Below are 22,098 nucleotides of genomic sequence, written 5' to 3'. Positions count from 1 at the left end.
ATAAAAAAGGAGAATAAAAAACCCTTAACACATTTACAAAAATATTTATTAAATATAAATTTGTAATCTTTATGGAGAATGTTATGATCTCTGCCCTTGTTAGGCAATCGATAATTAATCAAGATAGATCTAGATTCATTTTTAAACTGGGGCAAAATATGAGCTATGGCAACATTGGTCAAAGCAGCTTAATCCAACTAGGGTTGAGAGGGATTTCTAACTTCCAGTATCAGAACCCAGAGATGCAGGTGGCTGATCAAAATCACCCAGAATATGCAATTTCTTAGCATAACATTTCCTATTGTATAATGGTCAAGGATGTGCACCAGTTTATTAAATAAATTAGAATAGATCTTGTAGAAAGACATTTAAAACGAACATAAAACAATCTATAAGAACTGGACTCAATTCTACTTTGGCTGCTTCTTCGGCTTCACCCTAGACTTGTTACATGCTGCCCAGGTGTTATTTGGAGCTCCACAAATAGTGTAGAAACCTAAACCTCATCCTAAGCAGTTGTCTTCACTTAGGTTTGGCCCTGATGACCTCAGCAATGACACACTCCCTTCCGTTAGGGGCTTCACTGCTTCTGTCATGACAATCACCTAAAGCAGTAGCAATTCTGAAGAAAGCAGAAACCTATGTAGCTATAAAAGACCTGTTGTCACCATTTCCAAGTTACATCTGATTGATCCTCTACAGATGTTGATGATGGGTGGAATTGCCCAAGCACTATGATACTGCACAGCTTGCCCTCTTTGAGTCCTTTAGTCCTCCATGGAACCTCCACTTGAATGTTTGAAATATTTTCAAGCCAGAAATAATCATAGGATGGACTCTTAATCTGCTGAAATTGAAGCTGATGACACAGACATTGGAATTTAGACAAAAATGATTTCATCAAATTGACATGTTTGCAGCAAAATTAATTGGCGTCACATATAACACAACTGTGTGTTTCTTTGCATTACATTAATCAATATTCTATAATAGTTCAACTAGTAGTCTTATTTACATGAAAAGCTTTTTTGCTCTCTAATTACTTTTCTGAGTATCATATATTATAGATATCATGTTGCTGCTGTTCTAACTATGCACTAGAGGTATTATTTCATTACTAAAGTTAAGCAGGCTGTTTGGAAAATACTAAAAGAGTAAAAGGCACCTTATAAATGTAAAAGAATAATATTAGTATTGGTACCTATGGTATATACCCTTTTCAGGCAATATTTATTCAGGGCTTTACTCCCTTGCATGGTAGAAAACAGGTAGAACTTCTAAAGATGGCACAAGCCCATCTCACATATCAGAAAAAAAGCATAGATATTGTAAGTGACTTACATTGCTTTGAAAAAAATAAATAATTTCCTAATAATGCCCCTTGTTAAAGTAATAATTTAATTTCTTTAGCTAAATAAACTTTAAGAATAAAATTATATCATTGTTTATTTACAAAAGAAAAGCTTGTGCTGTGATAATATCACTCTCAAATTTTCAGTTTCTGAAAATTCTGGTCTTTGACAACAGACAAATACTTTTAGTACCAGCAAAAATAGGTTGTATTACAATTTACAAATGTCATATTACAATTGGCTGAGAAGGTATATAGGCGTATCTTGATCCTTTTAGCTCTCCGGCATGCAATGGAGATTTTGAAGAAATTCTTGCAGCTCTTTGTTCAACATCTCTGATTAGAAAAATCTGTGCTTTGAATAACTCCTTCATTCCTGTTCATATCCCTCTCATCAGCTCACACGCAAGGATCCAATTGACATAATAATACCACATCAAATATTAATGATATACTAAAATAAGATAAAACAATGTAAATATTTTCATATTAATAAATTGTCTTCATCTAAAATAAAATATCTTTGACAGTCCCTCATTTGATAGTTCTCTAAACTATCACACAATATTATGATTACGAGGTTTAATTTGTTCATACAGTTCTATAATTTCTTCCCCTGTATTATTCACTTTCTTAATTTCTCTACTCAATGTTTTCTTACAAAATTTGAAAAGTACTGGTATACATTTTAATACAAAATAGATAACTAACAATATTCCTAATATAAAAAGAAGAAATCTTCCTAATGAATGCATCCACGATTGAGACCATGTACCAAAACCTGAAAAATTATTATTATATATTGTTTTTAATCTAACTGCAGATAATGTCATGTTATATATATCTTTGCAAAATCTCTCTTTACTTTTATTAATACATCCATATAATTATCTTCTCTAGATTATGTTTCATAACATAATTCTATTTAATTCTATCTTGTATGTGTCATTATTGTTTGTGCTATTAGTTATGAGTAGAATGAATGATGAAGACAGTTCTGATTCTCTATTTTTACGACTCTATGCCCCCATTTCCTCAAAACCACTACCTGATCTTACCATCAGGTCCTCATAACCAAATGTCCATAAAAAAAATAATATGAGGTATACCAGTAAAAATAAATCATGCCTATAGCGGTGACAACAATAGTAATAAGGATATTTTCCTTTGACTTCTGGGTCAGATTCTTCTTCCTGAACCACATCTTTATCCAAGAAATGAAACAAAATTGTTATATATGGTTCCAAAACTTTATTAGTCTCTGCGTCTCTTCAGGTAACTGTCGGATCAACTGCCTTCTTGCAGTGGGATATGTCCATCCAAGTATCTTGTTTCAGCAACTTTCAATGCTGTGGTTATTCCCATCGTTCTGTCAAATAACTAGAACAATAAAAAATTCTGACCATAACATTTTCCTGGTTGTATATACTGACAGTTCTCAATAGGCATTTGTAGTACAATCAGTTTCAAAGTATCTTGTTGCTTTTGAAACTACATACTCATCTCATTCAGGTACTTCAAAGTTACATCTTTAATGCATTTTAAAAGTCTCTTATGGGCTGATAATAATATTGGGTTGTCTTCTGAACAAAATCTAATATGGTGAAAAAAAATTTGAATGGAAATCTGGGAGTGGTTCTGATACTATAGAATATTAGAGATAAAACCTCTACTCAAATCATCCCTGTATTCTTCATCACTTTACTCAGTGTATTTTATATACCATTAAATCGTTTTAGTTACTTTTTTTTATTCTTTAGTAAAAATACATTTAAAAGAAAACAAACTTACACATTGAAATGTGTATCTCTGTCATTCTCAATCATTGGTGATATACCATATCTATACACATATCCATATACCAATTTCTTTGCTGTAAATACTGCAGTGCAACTTGCAGTGGAATTACACTTCTATCCCACTTATTAAACATATCTACAAACATTAGTATATAATGTAGATTACAATTATTTTTTTTTCATTTGGATGAAGTCAATTTTATATTACCTGGAATAAGTCTCTGCAGGAGGGATATGTGATGGTTCTACAGATATGGCTTTACCTGGATTCTTCCCTCAGGCAAATAAAGCATGAACCAGCCTTTTTACCTGCATGAGAAGAGAAGCCAGGTGCACACCAGTAGGCCCCAAGTCCACACATACCATACTTATCTAAATGAGTCAGACCATAGGCTGCTTCTGCCAGTGCTGGTAGGTAAGCCTTTGGGGCCACTGATCTATCTTTACCATCTTTCCATGTACCATTGGTATCTTGTACACATCCCTTCAACTTCCAGAGGGCCAATTCCTGTGAATAACAAAACTTTTACATTCTGGCAGCAAAGACTTGTCATGTTTGTGCAAAATTCATCAAGAGCAAAACAGGATCCGGAATGAAAAGAAATAATTTCTGACTAAGTACTAGATATTTTACTTTATCTATGAATAATGCTACAGTTGCAACTACTTTTAAACAGATTGACAATGAATGAGCATCTATGTCTAAATTCATCACTATAATATACAATAGGTCTTTGATAGTTTCCATGTAAACTCCACATACACACCCCTAGAAAGATGTGCACTTGTGATTTATTTAGCGACTAGTGCATATGCAGCACTCTTTCTGAGGAAAGATGTGTCAGTCCTTGGGTCCAGCAATAACCAAAATACTTAACCTGAACTGGCAAAATTGCAGTTTATTTCTGGAAACCATGTAGCCATGTTAATATAGGAATATTAACAGCTAACAATAGTGTCTACAAAGACTGTAAAAAACAAAAAACAAAAGTAAGTTATTAACATATAAGATAAATACAAAATCACAGTGTGATATAAAAGTCTCAGGAGAATCAGACAATAAAATTAATAGTTCACATAGATTGTAAGCTTGCGAGCAGGGCCTTCTCACCTCTTTGTCTGTTTTACCCAGTTTGTTTATTAGTTTACTATGTTTGTCCCCAATTGTAAAGTGCTATGGAATATGTTGGCGCTATTTAAATAAATGATGATGATAATAGTTCAACATCTAAACTTCTCTGCTTTTTATCAGAAATCTACACATGTATTTTTTTGTTCTCTTCAAAACCCATGGCCCCCCTTCTCTTGTGCTGGACACAAAGGAAACTTTCCACTAGGAGTGAAAGGTGTGGGGGATGGGTCTGGGTCTCTGTCCTAACAAAAAAAAACAATGATAGAAATAATTCTTGTCAACATGTAAAATAGTTACCAGACATTTTTAAGTGTGGTTCACAATCACATTGAATAATTTTAAATCATTGGACTATTAATTCTCTTTGTCTAAAAGAGTTTAATTGAAGAGTCAATGATGTATATTTCAAATCTTCCTTTTTCTTACTAATAATATATCACAATTAATGATCAACTCTTATTCCTACACTCTAGGGTTGCAATTTGAAGAATGCTTCTCAAAGTTTCTGCTAACACTTCAGGTCCAAATTTTAACAACCATTTATCTATGCTCTGCTATGTCCACATATACAAATATATATACATGCATATACCCATCTAATGTGACATTTTAGCCACATCTAATGCATAATAATCCTTAAAAGATTTACTATTATTTAGCTTAATCATGAAAAGTTTATATTAATCAACTCACAGGAGAAAATACATAATTAGCAACACAATTATGTTAAATATTAGTAATTTTAGTATGATCAAAAATGTCATTCATGCACAGCATTTAGAATTATCACAAAATTAAACAATGTCTCTCAGGCAATAACATTTCCAAAACCCATAATAAATTTGTGACGACCTAACAAATATGGCTTTTTGTATTTTTTTTTTTCTAAAGTTACAGTTAACTATTTCTGATGTACTAAAGCAGCCCCTGCGCCATCTATTGGTTACTGCTGGTATTGCAGCCACTCCCTATTAAATTATTTTTTATTGGGATAATTCTCCACTATTTTATTGTATAACTGTTTCAGAATCACCTATATCAGATTCAGGTGACCGTAAAACACTTTTTTTTTATCAGTTCTTAGCCCATTCTCTCTGTCAAACAATACTTCAATATGTCAATAACTTTGCTGATTTTTTTCAATTTCTTAATTTCTCTTTGCACATTATCCAAAATATTTTATCAAAGGACCCTGCACTTGGAAACTGCTTATCACAATGATTAGTCATATTCATACAGCCTTACACAAATCACTCAAAAAACAATTTTTTTTTAGTTTGTAACCCACAGTTCTACAAACATATAACTTCTTTTTCTATCTAAACCTATGGACAATCTATTTCTCATACTTCATTGAGGATTTATCCCCCGCAGTACATAAATTGCTCATTATATTTTATATTCATCTTTATTTTATTTTAGGAACTGGACTCTGCAGTACGCAAGTCCAAATTTCTCACATTGAATGCGTCCAGCAGTGTGCGATCAATCGATAGTGACCCCGCAGTTGCACTATACAGGAAGTCCATTAAGCCTCACGTCATGCCTCAATCTCAGCACAGTTTTCAGTGACTACGTAGATTTATTAACTCCTTATTTTATCTCTTAACTTCTCAACACTCATTAACACACACTGATACTCAGATAAGCAGTTCACAAAGCAGCCTCCCCTGAACTCAGGCAAATATTTTTATATTGCCTACATTCCAATAACAGAAATACATATGATGTACTGTTTAGCAAAGTAGCAGACAGAAAAATGTAACACTTTAAACTCCTACTTTTAAATTCTAAAACTGTTACTATAAACAAAAATAATAACCTAAAAGTTGTCATTTCTGCAACACAAATTTCATTGGAAAAAAACCACAAGATAACCAGTTTGCAATCCATGGTGTACATCTCTCTCTATTTCAAAAGCATCGGCAATAACTTACCTTCCTTTATAAAAGAGAAAATCGTCGACCATACATTTCAAAATAAGAAATCCAAATGTCCCTTTTCCAAATCGAATCATTTTTGAGAAATCTCAGCAGTGCCTCCAATTTTGTTAAAGTAATAATTTAATTTCTTCAGAAAAATACACTTTAAGAATAAAATTATATCATTGTTTATTTACAAAAGAAAAGCATGCGCTGTGATAATACCACTCTCAAATTTTCAATCTCTGAAAATTCTGGTCTTTGACACCAGACAATTACTTTTAGTACCAGCAAAAATAGGTTGTACTACAATTTACAAATGTCATATTACAATTGGCTGAGAAGGTATATAGGCGTATCTTGATCCTTTTAGCTCTCCATCATGCAATGGAGATTTTGAAGAAATTCTTGGAACTCTTTGTCCAACATCTCTGATTAGAAACATCTGTTCTTTGAATAACTCCATCATTTCTGTTCATATCCCTCTCATCAGCTCACACGCAAGGATCCAATTGACATAATAATACCACATCAAATATTAATTATATACTAAAATAAGATAAAACAATGTAAATATTTTCATATTAATAAATTGCCTTCATCCAAAATAAAATATCTTTGACACCCCATAAGCTGTTAGGAAATCACACTAGTAATAATGTTGAATTAATAAACAATATGGATTTTATTGAAGAAATCACCAGCAGACAGGATAAACAAAGTCTCCAAAGTAAAGTATGATACATTAGCCACAAAGCTATGCAGGAATCATGCAGTACTATGACAGTTTGAGGAACTGCAAAGTATGAACAAGGACACTGAAGATATTCTGGTGCAAGTTTACACAGTCTGATGCAATGCAAAATAGTAAATAATAGTTCTTGTAAAGCTGGTGCAAATATCCACAGAGTCCATTAATCACTGTGAAGCCCTACAGGAAAGCAGAGGATAGCTACCATAGTCCGTGTCTGTCCTTGATACAGATCAGAAGACTGGAGCCAAGAGACAAACAGAAGCAGAGCGAGGAAGTAGCAAACTTGTATGAAGCCAGCAAATATCAGGAGTTCAAAATGAGTAGAGCCAAAACCAGCAAAACTGTATGATGCAGGCCGGAAGTCAGGTTAAAAATGAAATACTGAAGCAGGTCAGGAACAAACAGGATAAGATGCCAGAGCCAAGAAGCATGCATGTCAAATGAGTGCATGACAAGTGAGGTTTTAAATAGTGATCAAATCCACTCACGGGGGAAATCACAACTGCACTGCAGCTCAGATCTGATTGAAAGCAGAAGCAATTCTTCAGAGGGAGACACACTTATGTAGCAGAAATACATAGCAGATGTGAGTGCGCACAGGATGCAAGGCAGATTAGCCCTAACATAAACCTAGATTTAAAAATATTTAAAAAAATTTTCAGTGCAGGTTGCAATCCTATTTTATGTACGGGGCACGGCACAAATCATGTGGCTCTTAGGAGACCATGTGATCCCAATGACAGGTGTTATGTCCAGTTCAGCCCCTGGAGGAGCCTGGAATGTAAACTTCTGAAGAAGCCTTGTGAAGAACATGAAAAGCTCCATCTTGGCCAACGTCTCACCAGCACAACTTCTCTTACCTAGGACAAAGAGATGTGGAAGAGCCTTTAATATTATTATCTTCCAAATACTTTAAGAAATTCAGTGAAGTACATTACTTTTGAGTTTTTCAACATTATTAATCCACTCATTACCTCTCATTACATTTGTGTATATTGTGGTGATGCATTACATATGTAAATATATAATATATATCATAGTTGCCTACTCTCCCGGAATGTCTGGGAGACTCCCGAAATTTTAGGAGTTCTCCCTGACTCCCGAGAGAGCAGGCAAAAATCCCGGATCCAGATTTCTGCGTTGTTGAAGATGGGGGGGGGGGCTTAACCCCATAATTAGAACCTGAAGGAGGAGATTAAACAAAGCAATTCCGCAAAGTATGTCGGAATTGTAGAACAAGTACTTTATTCTTTTCGCCAGGATCCAAGAGTTATCAAAATCTTGAAATTGGATCACTACATTTTAGCGACTGTGCTTGATCCTCATTTTAAGAGCTATGTCATCTCTTTGTTTCCAACTGACCCAGATCTGAAGAGATGCAAGTTGCTCCTGGTGAGCAAGATGACAGCTCAAGTGTTACGTATCAGGATGGTGTCTCCTCCTTCAGTTTCTCACTCAAATGCTGCTAGGAAAAAACTTAGCTTTCACAAGAGACCCAGGGATGAAGCAGATGGCTCTGCACCAAAATGTGACATCTGGTCTGGTCTAAATGAATTGACCAAAAAACCTGACACCTCTGCCGTAACTACATATGATCTTACTATCAGCATCCAAATGATGAAAAGACTATTTTCACAATAGCATAGAATTAGACCCATCAGACAGTCCCTTTACATACTGGGAGGAAAAAAAGGGAATTTGGAGACCCATGTACCAACTCAATTTGCACTGCCTAAGCTGCCCACCCTCCAGTGTGTACTCGGAAAGAGTTTTTAGCACAGTCGGAAACCTTGTCAGCGATTGGCGTAGGAGGCTACTTCCTCAAAATGTGAAAAAGATGATGTTCATAAAAATAAACTTCAAGTTTCATGAGGAAGGCCTTTCACACCAATACTATCAAAATACTGAGACTTCTATAATGGTGGATTCCAGTGGTGATGAATTCATAATGTGTGAGGAGGATGTACACACTGATGAGGGTGAGGATGAGGATGATGACAACAACATCTTGACACAGTAGAGTTAATAAACAGCAATGTTACCTTAGGTGGCTTAAGGCCATAGTTACCTTGTTTTGTGGGGACCCAAACAAACCAAGCACTTCAGCCACAAGGAGTGGCACTTTTGTGGCAGAAGTGCTTGGTTTGTTAAGTGTGCAAAAGTGTATGAAAATAATTATGTGACCTGTGAGGTGGTCAAAATTGACTGCAAATTACTTGAAATTAGTGTTATTGAGGTTAATAATAATGTAGGTACAAAAAAAAGAACAAAATTATGTGATTTTAGCATATTTTAGTAATTTTTCTAAAAAAATACAGATCCAAAACCAAAACACACAGGGGTGGTTTTGCCAAAACAAAACCAAAACACAAGGCTAATCCAAATCCAAAACCAAAACCCAAACACGGGGGTCAGTGAGCATCTCTAGTAATTACCATAGAAGGCAAATGTATAAAGACGCTACCAGATTCTGGTAGCATAGTGACACTTGTAAAAAGCTGAGTTGGGGAGCCCCTTAAAACATCAAAGGAAAACCGTTGGGTTAACATGTATACATGGGGATACTCAGTATTATGCTACCGCTGAAGTGAATATAGTAACACAGTGTGGTTCTGTGGTGTTCACTTTTGGATTAGTCCTTGTTTGGAGTTTAAAGCAATACTGGGACAAGATTTTTCCCACTTCTGGCAGCTGTGGGAAACCCAGTTGGTTAAACAAGCAAATAGCCCAGGTGGTGGTGGGAGTGTTACCAAAATCTTGAATGGTCCCTTTCTCAAATATATTTGGGGATTCAGAAAGTAACGAGGACAGCAGTGGAGAGCAGGGTAATGTACCTGATACTGAAGGAAGAAAATGTTGTTGAACCAGTTGACTTTATGCCTGAACTTGAATTGAGAAAATATATGTTTGGTATCAGAGCAGTTAAAGGACCCCACTCTGTTAAAGGCTAGAGAAAATATAAAAGTGGTTGATGGGAAACCCCCTAGAGCTCGATAGTAGGTTGACGTACCCTCACATTGCAATACATCAAGGGTTTTTGTATCAAATGTCCAAAAAGGAAGAGGATATTGTGCAACAGCTAATAGTTCCTAGAGCATATAGAAGAACTGTGCTAAACCTGGCTCATGGTCACATAAATGCAGAGCATCTAGGGGTAGAAAAAAACCTCAGAAAGAATATTGCAGCATTGTTTTCTGACCAGGGGTCCATAAAGATGTGTCTGACTACTGCGCATCCTGCCCTGAGTATCAATACCATGTTCCTAGGCCACACTTTAAAAGTCTGCATTGTCCCTTTACCCGTTATTGAGGTACCATTTTGAAAGGATAGTTTTGGAGTTGGTAGGTATTTTGTTCTGTTTACAAGCTGGTGAATAAAACTTGCTGAGGCTATTGAACCTGTATCACTGGATTTGTGTAATTTATCTGGCTGAAATGCAACAATCCACCTTAGAGGACAGCAACCCCTACACGAACATGTGACAACATATTTGTGTGTGTATATTGTAAGACCGGGGCATGAAGGGCCCAGAGGGGAAATGCAATGGTAGAGGCCCACCAGATGAGGTGTGGCCAGCCACTGGAGAGACAAAACCAAACAAGTAGAAGGGATGTGGTAAGCCCACAAAGGACAGCTAGTACCATAGTGTAGTATATAAAGAATGAAGTGTGTATATAAAGAGTAGACAGTCTAGAAATTGGTGGTGTTTAAAACAAATCAGCTGATCAGCTCTCGAGTTGACCTCTCGGTTTGCAATGGTCCATGGTCCTTGAGGACTATAGCAATTTGTTTATGAAAGCGGTCTTTACTCATGCAATACCTCCCGTACTGTTCTCCCTGATTTTTCTTCTCCAGTGTTCTCAAACATGATGACCACCATGACCCTCCAAATTATGGAAATTGCTGTTGTCATTTGTACTACCCATCTTTTGTCTTTCCCTGAATAAGGTAAGTTAAGAGGTAAGTTCATGACTTTGTCTCTGCTTCTGTATGGTTTGTAATTGTTGATATTAGGCTGTATACAATGGACTGCTGAACTTAAATACTTAAATAATAGTTTCAGTCCATTATGTAGTTACATTAAGGGAAATAACGCATCTAACTCACCAGCTGAGAAAGGCATGAATGCTTCATTCTTTACAAACTTGCCGCTGGCATCCAAAAAATGTTCCGGGTAAAACTCTTCTGGTTTTTCAAAGTGATCCTTGTCATACAGCACTGATGTCAGCAGTGGAATTATTTGTGTCCCCTAAAGAGTTGTAAACATTTGCATAAGTGACACTTGTATAGGATACCTGAAGTCTGCATCTTTCAGTATTATTATTGTTAACAATATTGTATTTTTATGTCTCTACTCAGTGGTGGAAGTGGGGGGATACACGGTGGTATGCCATACCAGCATTTCTCCAATTGCCTTCATTGTAACACTACCAAATTCCATTCACCTACATTTTCCATACCGCCACTTCGACCACTTTCTCTACTCAAAATTCATGGTGCACCCTTTATCCCTTTACTGGAGAAATATTTTACTGTTTTATGGGGTGATAAGGGCATGTAGTCAGCTTGTATCACAGCACTTGTGTCACTATAAAATAACAGTAACTTTATATAATTCTGACTCTCATGGCCTGATGCAGAGTTGGTCATCAATTGGGCATAATTTGTGCTAAAAAAAGCCACATAATAAACCCATATGCTAATCCATAAGGATCTTAAGATTTATGGAACCACTAGCATATGTGCCCGATTTACACCAGGTAGATGTCACAGACAGTTACGTCCCACTTGTGCCCATGTTTTAATCCATTTGTTTTATGTGCAATAAAGGCATTCATAATTACATATCTCAAACAAACTCTATTACAACAGAAACAATTCCCTGTCCTTTGTACAAAAAAATGTTTTGCTTGAGCATGCACACAAACCATAATATATGTCTGTGGAATGAGGAAAGCACCAATCAGCATCAGCCGTGCAATTGTCAATCACAAGCGGTTTGCTAGTGCCGGAGACCGTCCTCATCGTCCTCTGCTATTTGCACCTTTCTTAGGCATATATGCATTTTCCCCCCAGTGTGCGTAGACACGCCCTTCCGACACATAGAACCCCTCGTCCTCTCGCCTTTCCAGGTGCAGGTTATTATTAGTGGCAGAATCGTGTATGAGCACATATGCTTGTGCCAACTTTCTGGACATATGAAGAGAAATTTTACCAAAGAGACGCTACTCAAACGACCGTAGTACTCAACCTGCACCAGTCCCTCGGTGTTTAAGAATAAGCTGTCTGTAGCTGATGGATAATCAACATTTGAAAATTATTACAGGGATCATTAAACCTCCCTTCAGTGCATTGTTCCAGCTTTAATGAATAACATTCAATATTACTTTTTACTTGACTGCATAATGCAGTCTTCCACTTTCCTATTTTCAATTTATTGACAGATACCTGCTGTCACTGACTTTCTATACATCTTATTTTCAACTAGGTAAGGATTTTAAATTAAAAGCAATATATAAACAAGTGCCAAGGAAAATCTCAGCAATGAACAAACTATTCAGGGACAGATTTGTGTGCATCTTATGTTACATTATGCAAGGATTTGTTCTTCTCTTAGATTGAATCATTGTTCTGTTGTAATGCTAGTCTTGTGGTGTTTTTAAAATGGATTTACAACATTAAAATCAGCTTCATGTAACGTGTGATTGCAATTTTACTTTGATTATTAGAACTTGTGTGACTGAATGGAACTTGTATCTCTTTTCTGATTGTATACTTATCAACTTTGTACCTATGTGGCGGTAAACTTTCAGGAATCTGGCCCTAAACAGTCAGACAGCTGTCTAATCTACTGAGTTGAAAATGTGGACTTTGAATCACTGACTTTGAGAATACAGAGATAACTAATTGCATTCAGGCTGGGTACATAGTACAGAAAATTTCTCCCAATGCGATAGTGTTAAGGATTTTGCCAACCACTGAAAAAAAAAAGTCCTAATCAGCAGGTTAATTTATGTGTATATACTATACACGCTTAACCTTCAGATCTGTGCTCTTCATCTGTCATAACGAACAGCTGAAAAGATCGTGACTCTGCAAACTCTATATTGACACTGCCGGTCCTGAGTACATACACCCGGCAGAAATGGAGCAACATTGTTCCATCGTTGAACGAGATTTTTAGTTCAGTTTAAAAATAATATGAAATGATACAATGTGCTTCAGAACGATAATGCCGTCATCGTGCAGCCTTTACACTTCATCATGTGATTGGCCCGATAATTGGCTAAAAACCCTGTAGTGTGTACCCAGCCTTATACTATTCCTCTTTATAGAGAAGTTCTGAGTTGTCTATTACTAATTTTAGGTCCTACATTTCTAACGGATATGGTTATGCTTTATAAACCTTATCATATTACTTTGTTTTTATTTTATTAATTGCTGTGACAATAACATAGATTTCAGGTTTTAAAGATTCCTCCAATGAAATTCTTATTCCACAAAATGCCTCTGTCTTTGAAAACTGGCCACCTGATCAACAGCACAAAAAAATACAATTCCTATTATTTTGTGGATTTAATGCTAACAAACTGTTCTTATTTGCTAGACTTTAAAGTTTAATATGTATTCAATAAGAATATTTACAATGCAAACCCCCTGCAAAAAGTGACATTATAACCCAGTTCAGTAAATACGCTGTGATGTCATGATGGGGACTGGAGAACGGGCTCGGCTGTAAAATATACCTGGAAATGATTTTTAGATGTTGTCTATTAAAAGTTTGTATTTGTTAATAATTGTATAAATAATTGCTAGTTAGAGATGCTCAGGCTCGGTTTTCCGACAACCGAGCCGGGAAAGGTTTCCGGCTTCCTGCATCTAGGCAAAACATCATCATTATGTCTTTGGATTTCGCAGGTTTTGGATTCCATAAGTAACTCCCTCCCCAAGAGATCCAGCGCCATTGCTCACATAGAAACAGGAGTAGTAGTGTTCTTGTCACTCTTCATTCTCCAGTGACATTCCTCAGAGCCATTGTTCATACAGAAACAGGAGGGGTAGCAGTGTTCTTGTCACTTGACAAAAATTGACTGTAAATGACTGTAAATTAATGTTATAGAGGCTAATAATAATGTAGGAACAAAAAAGCGCCAAATTATGTCATTTTAGCATCTTTTAGCAATTTGAAAAAAAAAAAAATCAAAACCAAAACACGAGGGCAGTTTTGCTAAAACCAAAACATAAAGTTGTTCAGATCCAAAACCAAAACACGGGGTTCAGTGAACATCCCTATTGTTAATACATATGTAAACTAGCCTTGAAGTAATCAATACCTGCAATATTGGGAAACAAGATAAAATGTGCTTCTTACCTTTGGTAGAAAATAGCCTCTGAATGTGACATCTTGCGTAGTAGCATGCGGGAGGCTATTCGGAACTATATTTCCAAATCTTTGAATCTCGTGAATAACAGCGTCAGTATAGGGCATTTCTTTACGGTGAATTACTTGAGGCTCAGATGAACCAATAACATTTTCAATCTCACTTTGGACTTTTCCTGTTTCCAAAATAAGAGTTAATAAACACTAAAACACCCGTTGTGTCTTCACACTCTCAGATTGGTGATTTTTGCCGACACTTAACTTACCGGCAAAAAGTATCATTTAATTGATATGTGCATCTTGTTATATATAGCTTTCCTTTCGGAATATGATAAGTTATATGATATAGAATAGTATATGCAAGATGATCTCTTACTTTGGATTTCTGGGTATTTCATCATCAACAGAAGACCCCATCTCAGAGTGGTGGAGGTGGTCTCCATGCCAGCAGAAAAGAGATCTGTTACCAGCTCTGTTAGATTTTCATTGGTGAAATATAGTTCGGGACCAGGCTTTTCCTGAAATGTATAAGACATGCATTGTTAAAATAGCAACATGAAAATGAACATTAAGTGGTATCAAAGCTTAGTGCTTAAAAAATAAGCAGGAAAACCATTAAAATATATTTAAAGCATATATAACCATTAAAATATATTTAAAGCATATATATTACTGCAGAGTATGATCATAGAGTATAATCATAGTACTGCGTTGCCATGTGGCGATTACGTGTGCTAGGTATCAATGTATATTCAAATAATTTATGTATTGTACACTATATTATGCCCCTGATTCATATGCACCATATTTGTGCGTATATCATATGTACAAATGGAGAACTTTTCTTTTAACCACAAGGCAGGATCAAGCATCTTTCACATAGGGTGACAATTACAGCGTTCACCCCTTACGGCGTGTGATGCAAGTCCATAGTATGGAGTGGAAAGAGTTAATATGATCCCCCTCAATGCTTCTTAACCAGCACTTGGAGCAGGAGAGCTTGATCACACAATATGTAAAAAAGAAATGTGTTCCATTTTTGCTATATGTGTATGTAAAATATGTGGTAGAGAGTTTGACAAAAAGAAGCATTACACCCATAAAAATCCTCCGTGATAGTTCCTATACTGTAACTCTTACGGGGCAATTCAATTGACTGCCAGTTGACGTGAAGTGTCTTTGGAACAATCCTTGGAGTCACATCGCTTCTCAGTTTTTACTAAAATATCTGTTAATTTTTCATTGCATCCCACAGAAATAGGGAAAATTAGTGATTTCTGTACTGCATTACCCGGCAATGTACGCAGCCAGACATGATGGCCATGTTTGGGGCACCTCGTGGCAAGTTGAATCTGCCCCTTAATGTTTGAAGGAGAGAAGGGCGGGCTCGGTTCCCTTAAAACCAAATCCTTCTAAACTTTGGGGTTCCGAGTACCGAGCCTAGTCTACTCGGTACTCTCGCGCCTATTCAGGTTTCAAAACGAGGCAAAATGTCATTGTGACGTTGTTGGATCTCAGATCTTGGATCTCGCAAGTTTTGGAATCAATAACTGCCCACCTCCACGGCGATCTAGCGCCATTTGAGGGAGGGACAGAGAAGGGTTAGGTCACAGTATAGAGCAGGCAAAGTGATAGAATAGAAATAGGAGAGTGGTAATCCTAGTATAGCAGTCATTTCACTATATGTTTCTGAATTTGCACTACAAAGTGTAGGGTCTCATATACACCCTTATAATAGAGCTGAATTTCTGAGTGCTGAAATCCTAATATACCAGTCATTGCACTGTATTTTTCTGAATTCGCACTAATAAATGTAGGGTCTAATATACACCCAAAGAGAAGAGGTGCTTTGGTCATTTTTATTAATCTACAAGTCCTTGCAGGCTTTTATTCTGAATTTGTACTACAAAGTGTAGGGCCTAATATACACCGAAAGATGAATGCTCAATTGCTAAGAGTCATTGATGAAGAGGAAACCAAGCAGGCAAATTCTACTGCTTTATATAGATAACACCCAAAGAGAAGAGCTCCATTTCTCCATTGCTAATTGTAATTGATGAAATATAAATGATAGGCCTGCCTGGCTTGGTCTAAATCTGCAGTTACATTTTATTGTACCATAGCTCATACAGAAACAGGAGGTGTGGCATTGTTGTTGTCACTCTCCAGTCTCAGTCATGATGATATTAATCCTTCTACCACATGTACTAAAGTGTATGTTCAAGTGCATACTGTTTGTAAGTCAGCCAAACAAACATGTAAATAAAAATCTTGTACCCTTTTGAAGAAAAAAAACTCTCTAAAAAAGGTGAAAGTTTACTGTAGAAAAACATAAAATTGCCAACATGCCATTCTACCCAAAATATTACCAGGCATACCAGCATCAGGTAGCTCCCTTCTCTAAGCTAGATTTCAGCCCCTGCTGCAATCTACACTGCCATCATAATCCCCCTCATCATTGTGTACATCTTCCTCAAACAATAGTATTTCATCCCGCTAGAATCCACCATCATAGAAGTCTGTGTACTTTGATGTAATTGCGATAATGGCCTTCCTCGTGGACTTTGTAGTTCATTTTATGGCAGAGCTGTCACAATTTTTAGGCAATTCTTTTAAGGCAGAGCAAATATCAAAATGTTGTGCTGACTCATCTGCATCACCAGTGGGTGTCTTGGGAAAGCTAAGCTTTTTCCGAGAAGCTGTTGCCAGAGAAACTGAAGGAGGAGACGTCATTATAAGATGTTGATAGGTTCTTTGATCCTGGCAAAGGAAATGAAGTCCTAGATCTACAATTCCAAAATAGTTAGCGGATTTGCTTAGTTTAATTTCATTCTTCAATTTCTCTAGCTGCTCCTCAAAAAGTATGATTAAGGCAATCACTTGACTCAAGCTAACCGTGTCTGCACAGGTGACTACTTCGTTGGACTAAAGTACATTCCCCCTAAAATTCTAGTCTTCTTGCAGCTGCTGCATTCTCCTACATGCTGTTGCAGAATCCCGAAAATGACCCTGAATTTTTCAGGACACAGACAGCATCTCCTGCATGTCATTGTCATTTTTTAAAAAAAGTTCTGTAACACCAAGTTGATTGTGTGAGCAAAACAGAGAATGTGATGGAATTCCCCCCCGCTGTAAAGCTCTAACAATATTGGTGGCATTATCAGAAATCACATATCCTCAGGAGAGTCGAAGCAGAATAAGCAATGTTGCAATGACATCCCTTAGTTTTTGTAACAGATTGTCAGCTGTATGCCTCTTAGTGAAGCCACTGATACACAGAGTAGCCTACTTCTGAAAAATGTGACGTACTGGTGAAGGCGAATCACCAACTCAGTGGGCTGTCACAGTCATATCATTTTTAGTTTGCCCAATTCCCCTTGTCCCCATATCTGTGGTTAAGTGTACAGTGGGTAGAATGGCATTTTGTAGTGCAATAATTACATTTTTAAGAACCTTCTGGTAGAGGTGAAGAATAGCTTTTCTAGTAAAATGGTGTCATGATGGAATTTGGTAACGGGAACACAAGACTTCAAGTAATTGTCTAACACCAGCTGCATTAATAGTGGATATTGGACGCCGATCTGATACTAGCATAGTCCCCATGGCGTCTGTGATCCGCTTTGTGACTGGGTGACAGCTTTCTTACTTTCTTCCTCTAGCAGAGGATTGTTTATCAGTCAATTGTTGTAAACTACTATCAGTCTTCTTCTGGGTTGAAGATCCACCCCAGCAGCAGCAGCAGCAGTGGGACTATCACTCAATAATTCTTCAGAGGAATCATGGTTAGTGGAGGAGTCATCTAGCATTAGCAACTTGGATGCAGGACTAACTCCCATCACTTGTGAGAATATTGATGTTGAAGGTGTTGTGGGGTGTAGATTGCAGGTGCTGGGACCTAGATGAGAGAAGGGAGGTAGATGATGCTGGACTGCTTGTTGTTATTTTTTAACCTAAGTTTCTGATTTTCCCAACAGCTTTCCATGAACTCGCTTCAAATGCCGTAACACGGATATAGATTCTAGATCATTAAGGTTTTAAAGACTGTGGCTTTAAAACCCCTACAAATGCCTAGACAACTGTTGTCAGGATTTGTGTAAAAATAATTTCACACATAAGAGGTGGATTTTTGATCTTATGCCCAGGCATGACAATGGCCTTTTACTTATCACTGGCAATTACTGCTGCAGTCTTAGTTTGAAAATAATATTGTGACCAGTGAGGTGGTCAAAATTGACTGCAAATGACTTCAAATTAGTGTTATTGAGGTTAATAATAATGTAGGAACAAAAAAAAAGCAACATTATGTGATTTTAGCATATTTTTGCAATTTCTCTAAAAAATACATATCCAAAACACACAAGGGTGGTTTTGCCAAAACCAAAACCAAAACATGAAACTAATTCAGATCAAAAACCAAATCCGCTTCACAGGGCTCAATGACCATTGTGAGGGTATAAAATAATTAATAGTTATTAAGATGTACAAATATATGTGTGAAATGCCTTAAAAACTATACTACAGATGCAGAGCTACGCCTTGAAGAAAAACAAATGTTTCCTATGGAACAGACAATAGCAGGATGCCAGACTGAAGGAAACGGCCGAGAGGAAAAGCACGTAATGCTGAACAAAGGATGTTGCCTTATATGTATTATTGTTGCAAAGAAATATTTGCTGAGCTAAAGAGATCTCCTTATATGTACTTGTTAACCAGTTAATGCTGGACCCTAGCTATAAATAAAGGGCCAGCCTGAAAAGACCCTCAGAGCTGATTTTGAAACTGCAACACCTTGTTTGTGTTTCACTTCTTCACTCTCCTGTTAACAGCATTATACCAAATAGAAAATCAGGTTATCAGAGATCGATAATGAGGGCACCATGCCTTGGTACCCCGACACCATCTCTAATAATAACATGATTTGCAAAATGTTTTTTTCATTTTTCTGCTGCCCTGTTGAAAAACAATACTTAGACTCACAAACGCCACAAACTGAAAGTTACTCTGTTTCACAAAGAGAAAAAACATTGTAGTACCACATTCAAACAGTTAGACTAGGTATACCCTGGTAGTTTAAATCTGCCCATGATGGTTTATGCCTCTCTTCTGGTATAAATAAGAGAGATGTAACTGAACTAGGTATAATTAATCTGCATGAGATAAAGCTGTTTAGTTACATCTCTACTCTATCTACTGGTGCACAGGTCTACCGCAGCAGCTTAAAATCACCTGTGTGCACTTTGCCTTGAAATTGTAATGGCTGCCTGCACTGTTCTATTATTGAGAAAAGAGAAAGAAATGTAGGGATCTCAAACTGAGCTGATAGATGTCAGCTGATAAGTCGATAAGTTAGAATCTACTTTAATAAGTGTTATCTTTTCCACAGAAGATAGCAGAAAAGGTAATGATAATATATTGAATTGCTGTTTATTATCAAGTGGAGGGTATGATTTAACAAAATAATATTGGTGAAGTTCTGTTTTAAAAGAATTCAAGCATTTAGCAAATATAATATTTACAAGTATAAAAAGGGAAATTGCAGTGTTGCACATAGCAACTGGTAGGATGTTTACCATCACTTTAAAAAAGGCAATTGCAAAATGACAGAATGTGATTGGCTTCTTTGGAAACGACCAACTTTTTCCTGTGCACTAGTTTTAAGAAATGACATCCCTCCAATATTTTATTGTATTTGGTTGCAATATCACTGACAACGTCTTAATCTGCTTATAACACATGTTTCCATTTCCTTATCTCTCTGTCGCTCCTTTTATTCACAGTAGATGGATGTGTTCAAGATAATTAAATCCTTCCAATGAAAGAATCGACTTGACCTCCTATGCTATGTTGTTTCACTATATTTAGTAATGTAGTGAAATACTATATACAGCTCTGAAATACCATTTGGTGCAATATACTGATAAAGTATAATGTGTTGTAATGATTGCTGTACCGTTGCTAAAGTTTACCTTGTTGAGGATTTCTGATTATTGTATCTGTGAATATCTCTGCATTCTGCAGATAATTGCACAAAACATATATAGCACAATGCACTACTTACTGCATTAAGCTGTACTCTGTTTATACTGCTCTGTGAAGGCAGAAGGGAGTTAATAGATGCATTCCTTTCTTGTACCTCAGTGTAAGGGCTAGATTTACTAAACTGCGGGATTGAAAAATTGGAACTGTTGCCTATAACAACCAATCAGATTCTAGTTATCATTTATTAAGTTTATTGTACTAGACTACTAGAAACTGATTGGTTGTTATAGGCAACATCTCCCTTTATTTCAAACCCGCAGTTTAGTAAATCTAGCCTAAATGTGTTGGGATTCACATATCTCTAGGTAGTCCATAATGTGGATGAAAGTGAGGCATATTTCAAAAATATATTAAATAAAGAAGTGAATAATAATTACAATACCTCTTGTTGTTTCACCAGGAATGTGTCGATAAGATTCCTCTGGTCATTAACATCCAATTGTTTCTTATGGGCAGTAAAGGTCTCTCTAATAAATCTGTGCATTTCTTCTATATTATTAGCCACAGTTTTGTAAACTCCAGGAAACCAGCGCATCACAGATGGAAACGCGTTGTACAACTTACAGAGAAAGAAGATATATTTACTGTATATATAAACACACAACAGCTAATACAGGCTCAGGAAGCACTTGTGATTTAAATAAACTTTATTTAGAAACATCTTGGAGGTGTGAAACCTATAGAACTCATTTGAAAAGCTGTCACACACGATTTAAACAAAGAGAAGAGAACACCAGTAATTTCACACACACACACAGTTCACTCTATAGCAGATCACTGAGAGGTATCACATTAAAAATGTTCAGTCAATGGTGAAACTCCTTAAGACAGAAATTGTCCTTTCTCATTGGAATGTCAACACCTCTAGGGTAGATGGAATACAAAGTGTATCAATGTACATTGATGTTCTATTTGTGCTGCTCCAATCTATCTGCCCAACTGTTGGAAAGGTGAGTTTCAGTCTAGAGAAACCAACATTTGGAACTCAGCAAGTCCATTTTGATGGGGCCCATTTGCAATGAAAACATGCAAAAATTATTGGTTTCAGGACTTTGAAATTATGTAACTATGTTAAGGAAATGTAGTGAAAAGATTTGGAGGAGTGGTCCCGGCAGAATGCACAGTTGCAGCCAACTCTGAACTTTTGGTCATCCTTTTAGGATTACTGAGTCTCCCTTGCACAGAAGAATGTGGTCATGTGGAGGGGTCATTCTACAGGTGAGATGGGTGAGTACTGCATTTTGCAAAGTACATCTCTTTTAAAGGAAAATTATAAAATTACAATTCACTTAAAGACAGCAACATGTTACAGAGAAGGAGCATGCAAACACCACTAAATATAATCAAAACTATACGCATTCTTCTAATGAAATGATCACGTTTTAAGAAGTATTTTGTAGTGACTATGTTCTATTGTACTCAGCAGGCAAAACTCAAATAAGTTTGTGGAGAAATCCATTTGCCAATTATCAGCGTGGCTGACAGCAATAGACTGTATACAAAATGAAAAGCAGTTGCTTACCATGGCCTTTGGGCTACCAACTAAGCTGGAATTTTCATTGGTCATATTTAGAAGCCTCAAAAGTTTTGGATCCTCATATTCAAATCGATGACTGAGTAATATGGAAACAATTATATTGGCAACAGCAGCATTTATAATCATTTTATTGTCAAATGGCTTGCCTGGAGTTGAAAAGAATAAACATAATAAATAACTTAA

At 36.4% G+C, this 22,098-nt stretch overlaps 1 protein-coding gene across 1 annotated transcript in view; it reads right to left on the bottom strand.

Annotated features, from left to right (window-relative positions):
- Positions 1–7,119: 7,119 nt before the first annotated feature.
- The window catches only part of LOC142143456 (cytochrome P450 2K1-like), a 38,597-nt gene continuing 23,618 nt past the window's right edge, over positions 7,120–22,098 (bottom strand). The window contains exons 5-11 of the mRNA XM_075201307.1: positions 21,901–22,061; positions 20,761–20,937; positions 16,124–16,132; positions 14,716–14,851; positions 14,331–14,515; positions 11,066–11,207; positions 7,120–7,818 (exon numbers count right to left, since the gene is read on the bottom strand). Coding sequence (XP_075057408.1) covers positions 7,640–7,818; positions 11,066–11,207; positions 14,331–14,515; positions 14,716–14,851; positions 16,124–16,132; positions 20,761–20,937; positions 21,901–22,061 — 989 coding nt within the window. The 3' untranslated portion in view covers positions 7,120–7,639. The remainder of the gene's footprint in view (positions 7,819–11,065; positions 11,208–14,330; positions 14,516–14,715; positions 14,852–16,123; positions 16,133–20,760; positions 20,938–21,900; positions 22,062–22,098) is intronic.

This window comes from Mixophyes fleayi, chromosome 3 (genome assembly GCF_038048845.1).
Source record: "Mixophyes fleayi isolate aMixFle1 chromosome 3, aMixFle1.hap1, whole genome shotgun sequence".
Lineage (NCBI taxonomy): Eukaryota > Metazoa > Chordata > Amphibia > Anura > Limnodynastidae > Mixophyes > Mixophyes fleayi.
The sequence above is the reverse complement of the archived record's forward strand: the minus strand, read 5'-3'. Positions and strand labels throughout refer to the sequence as shown.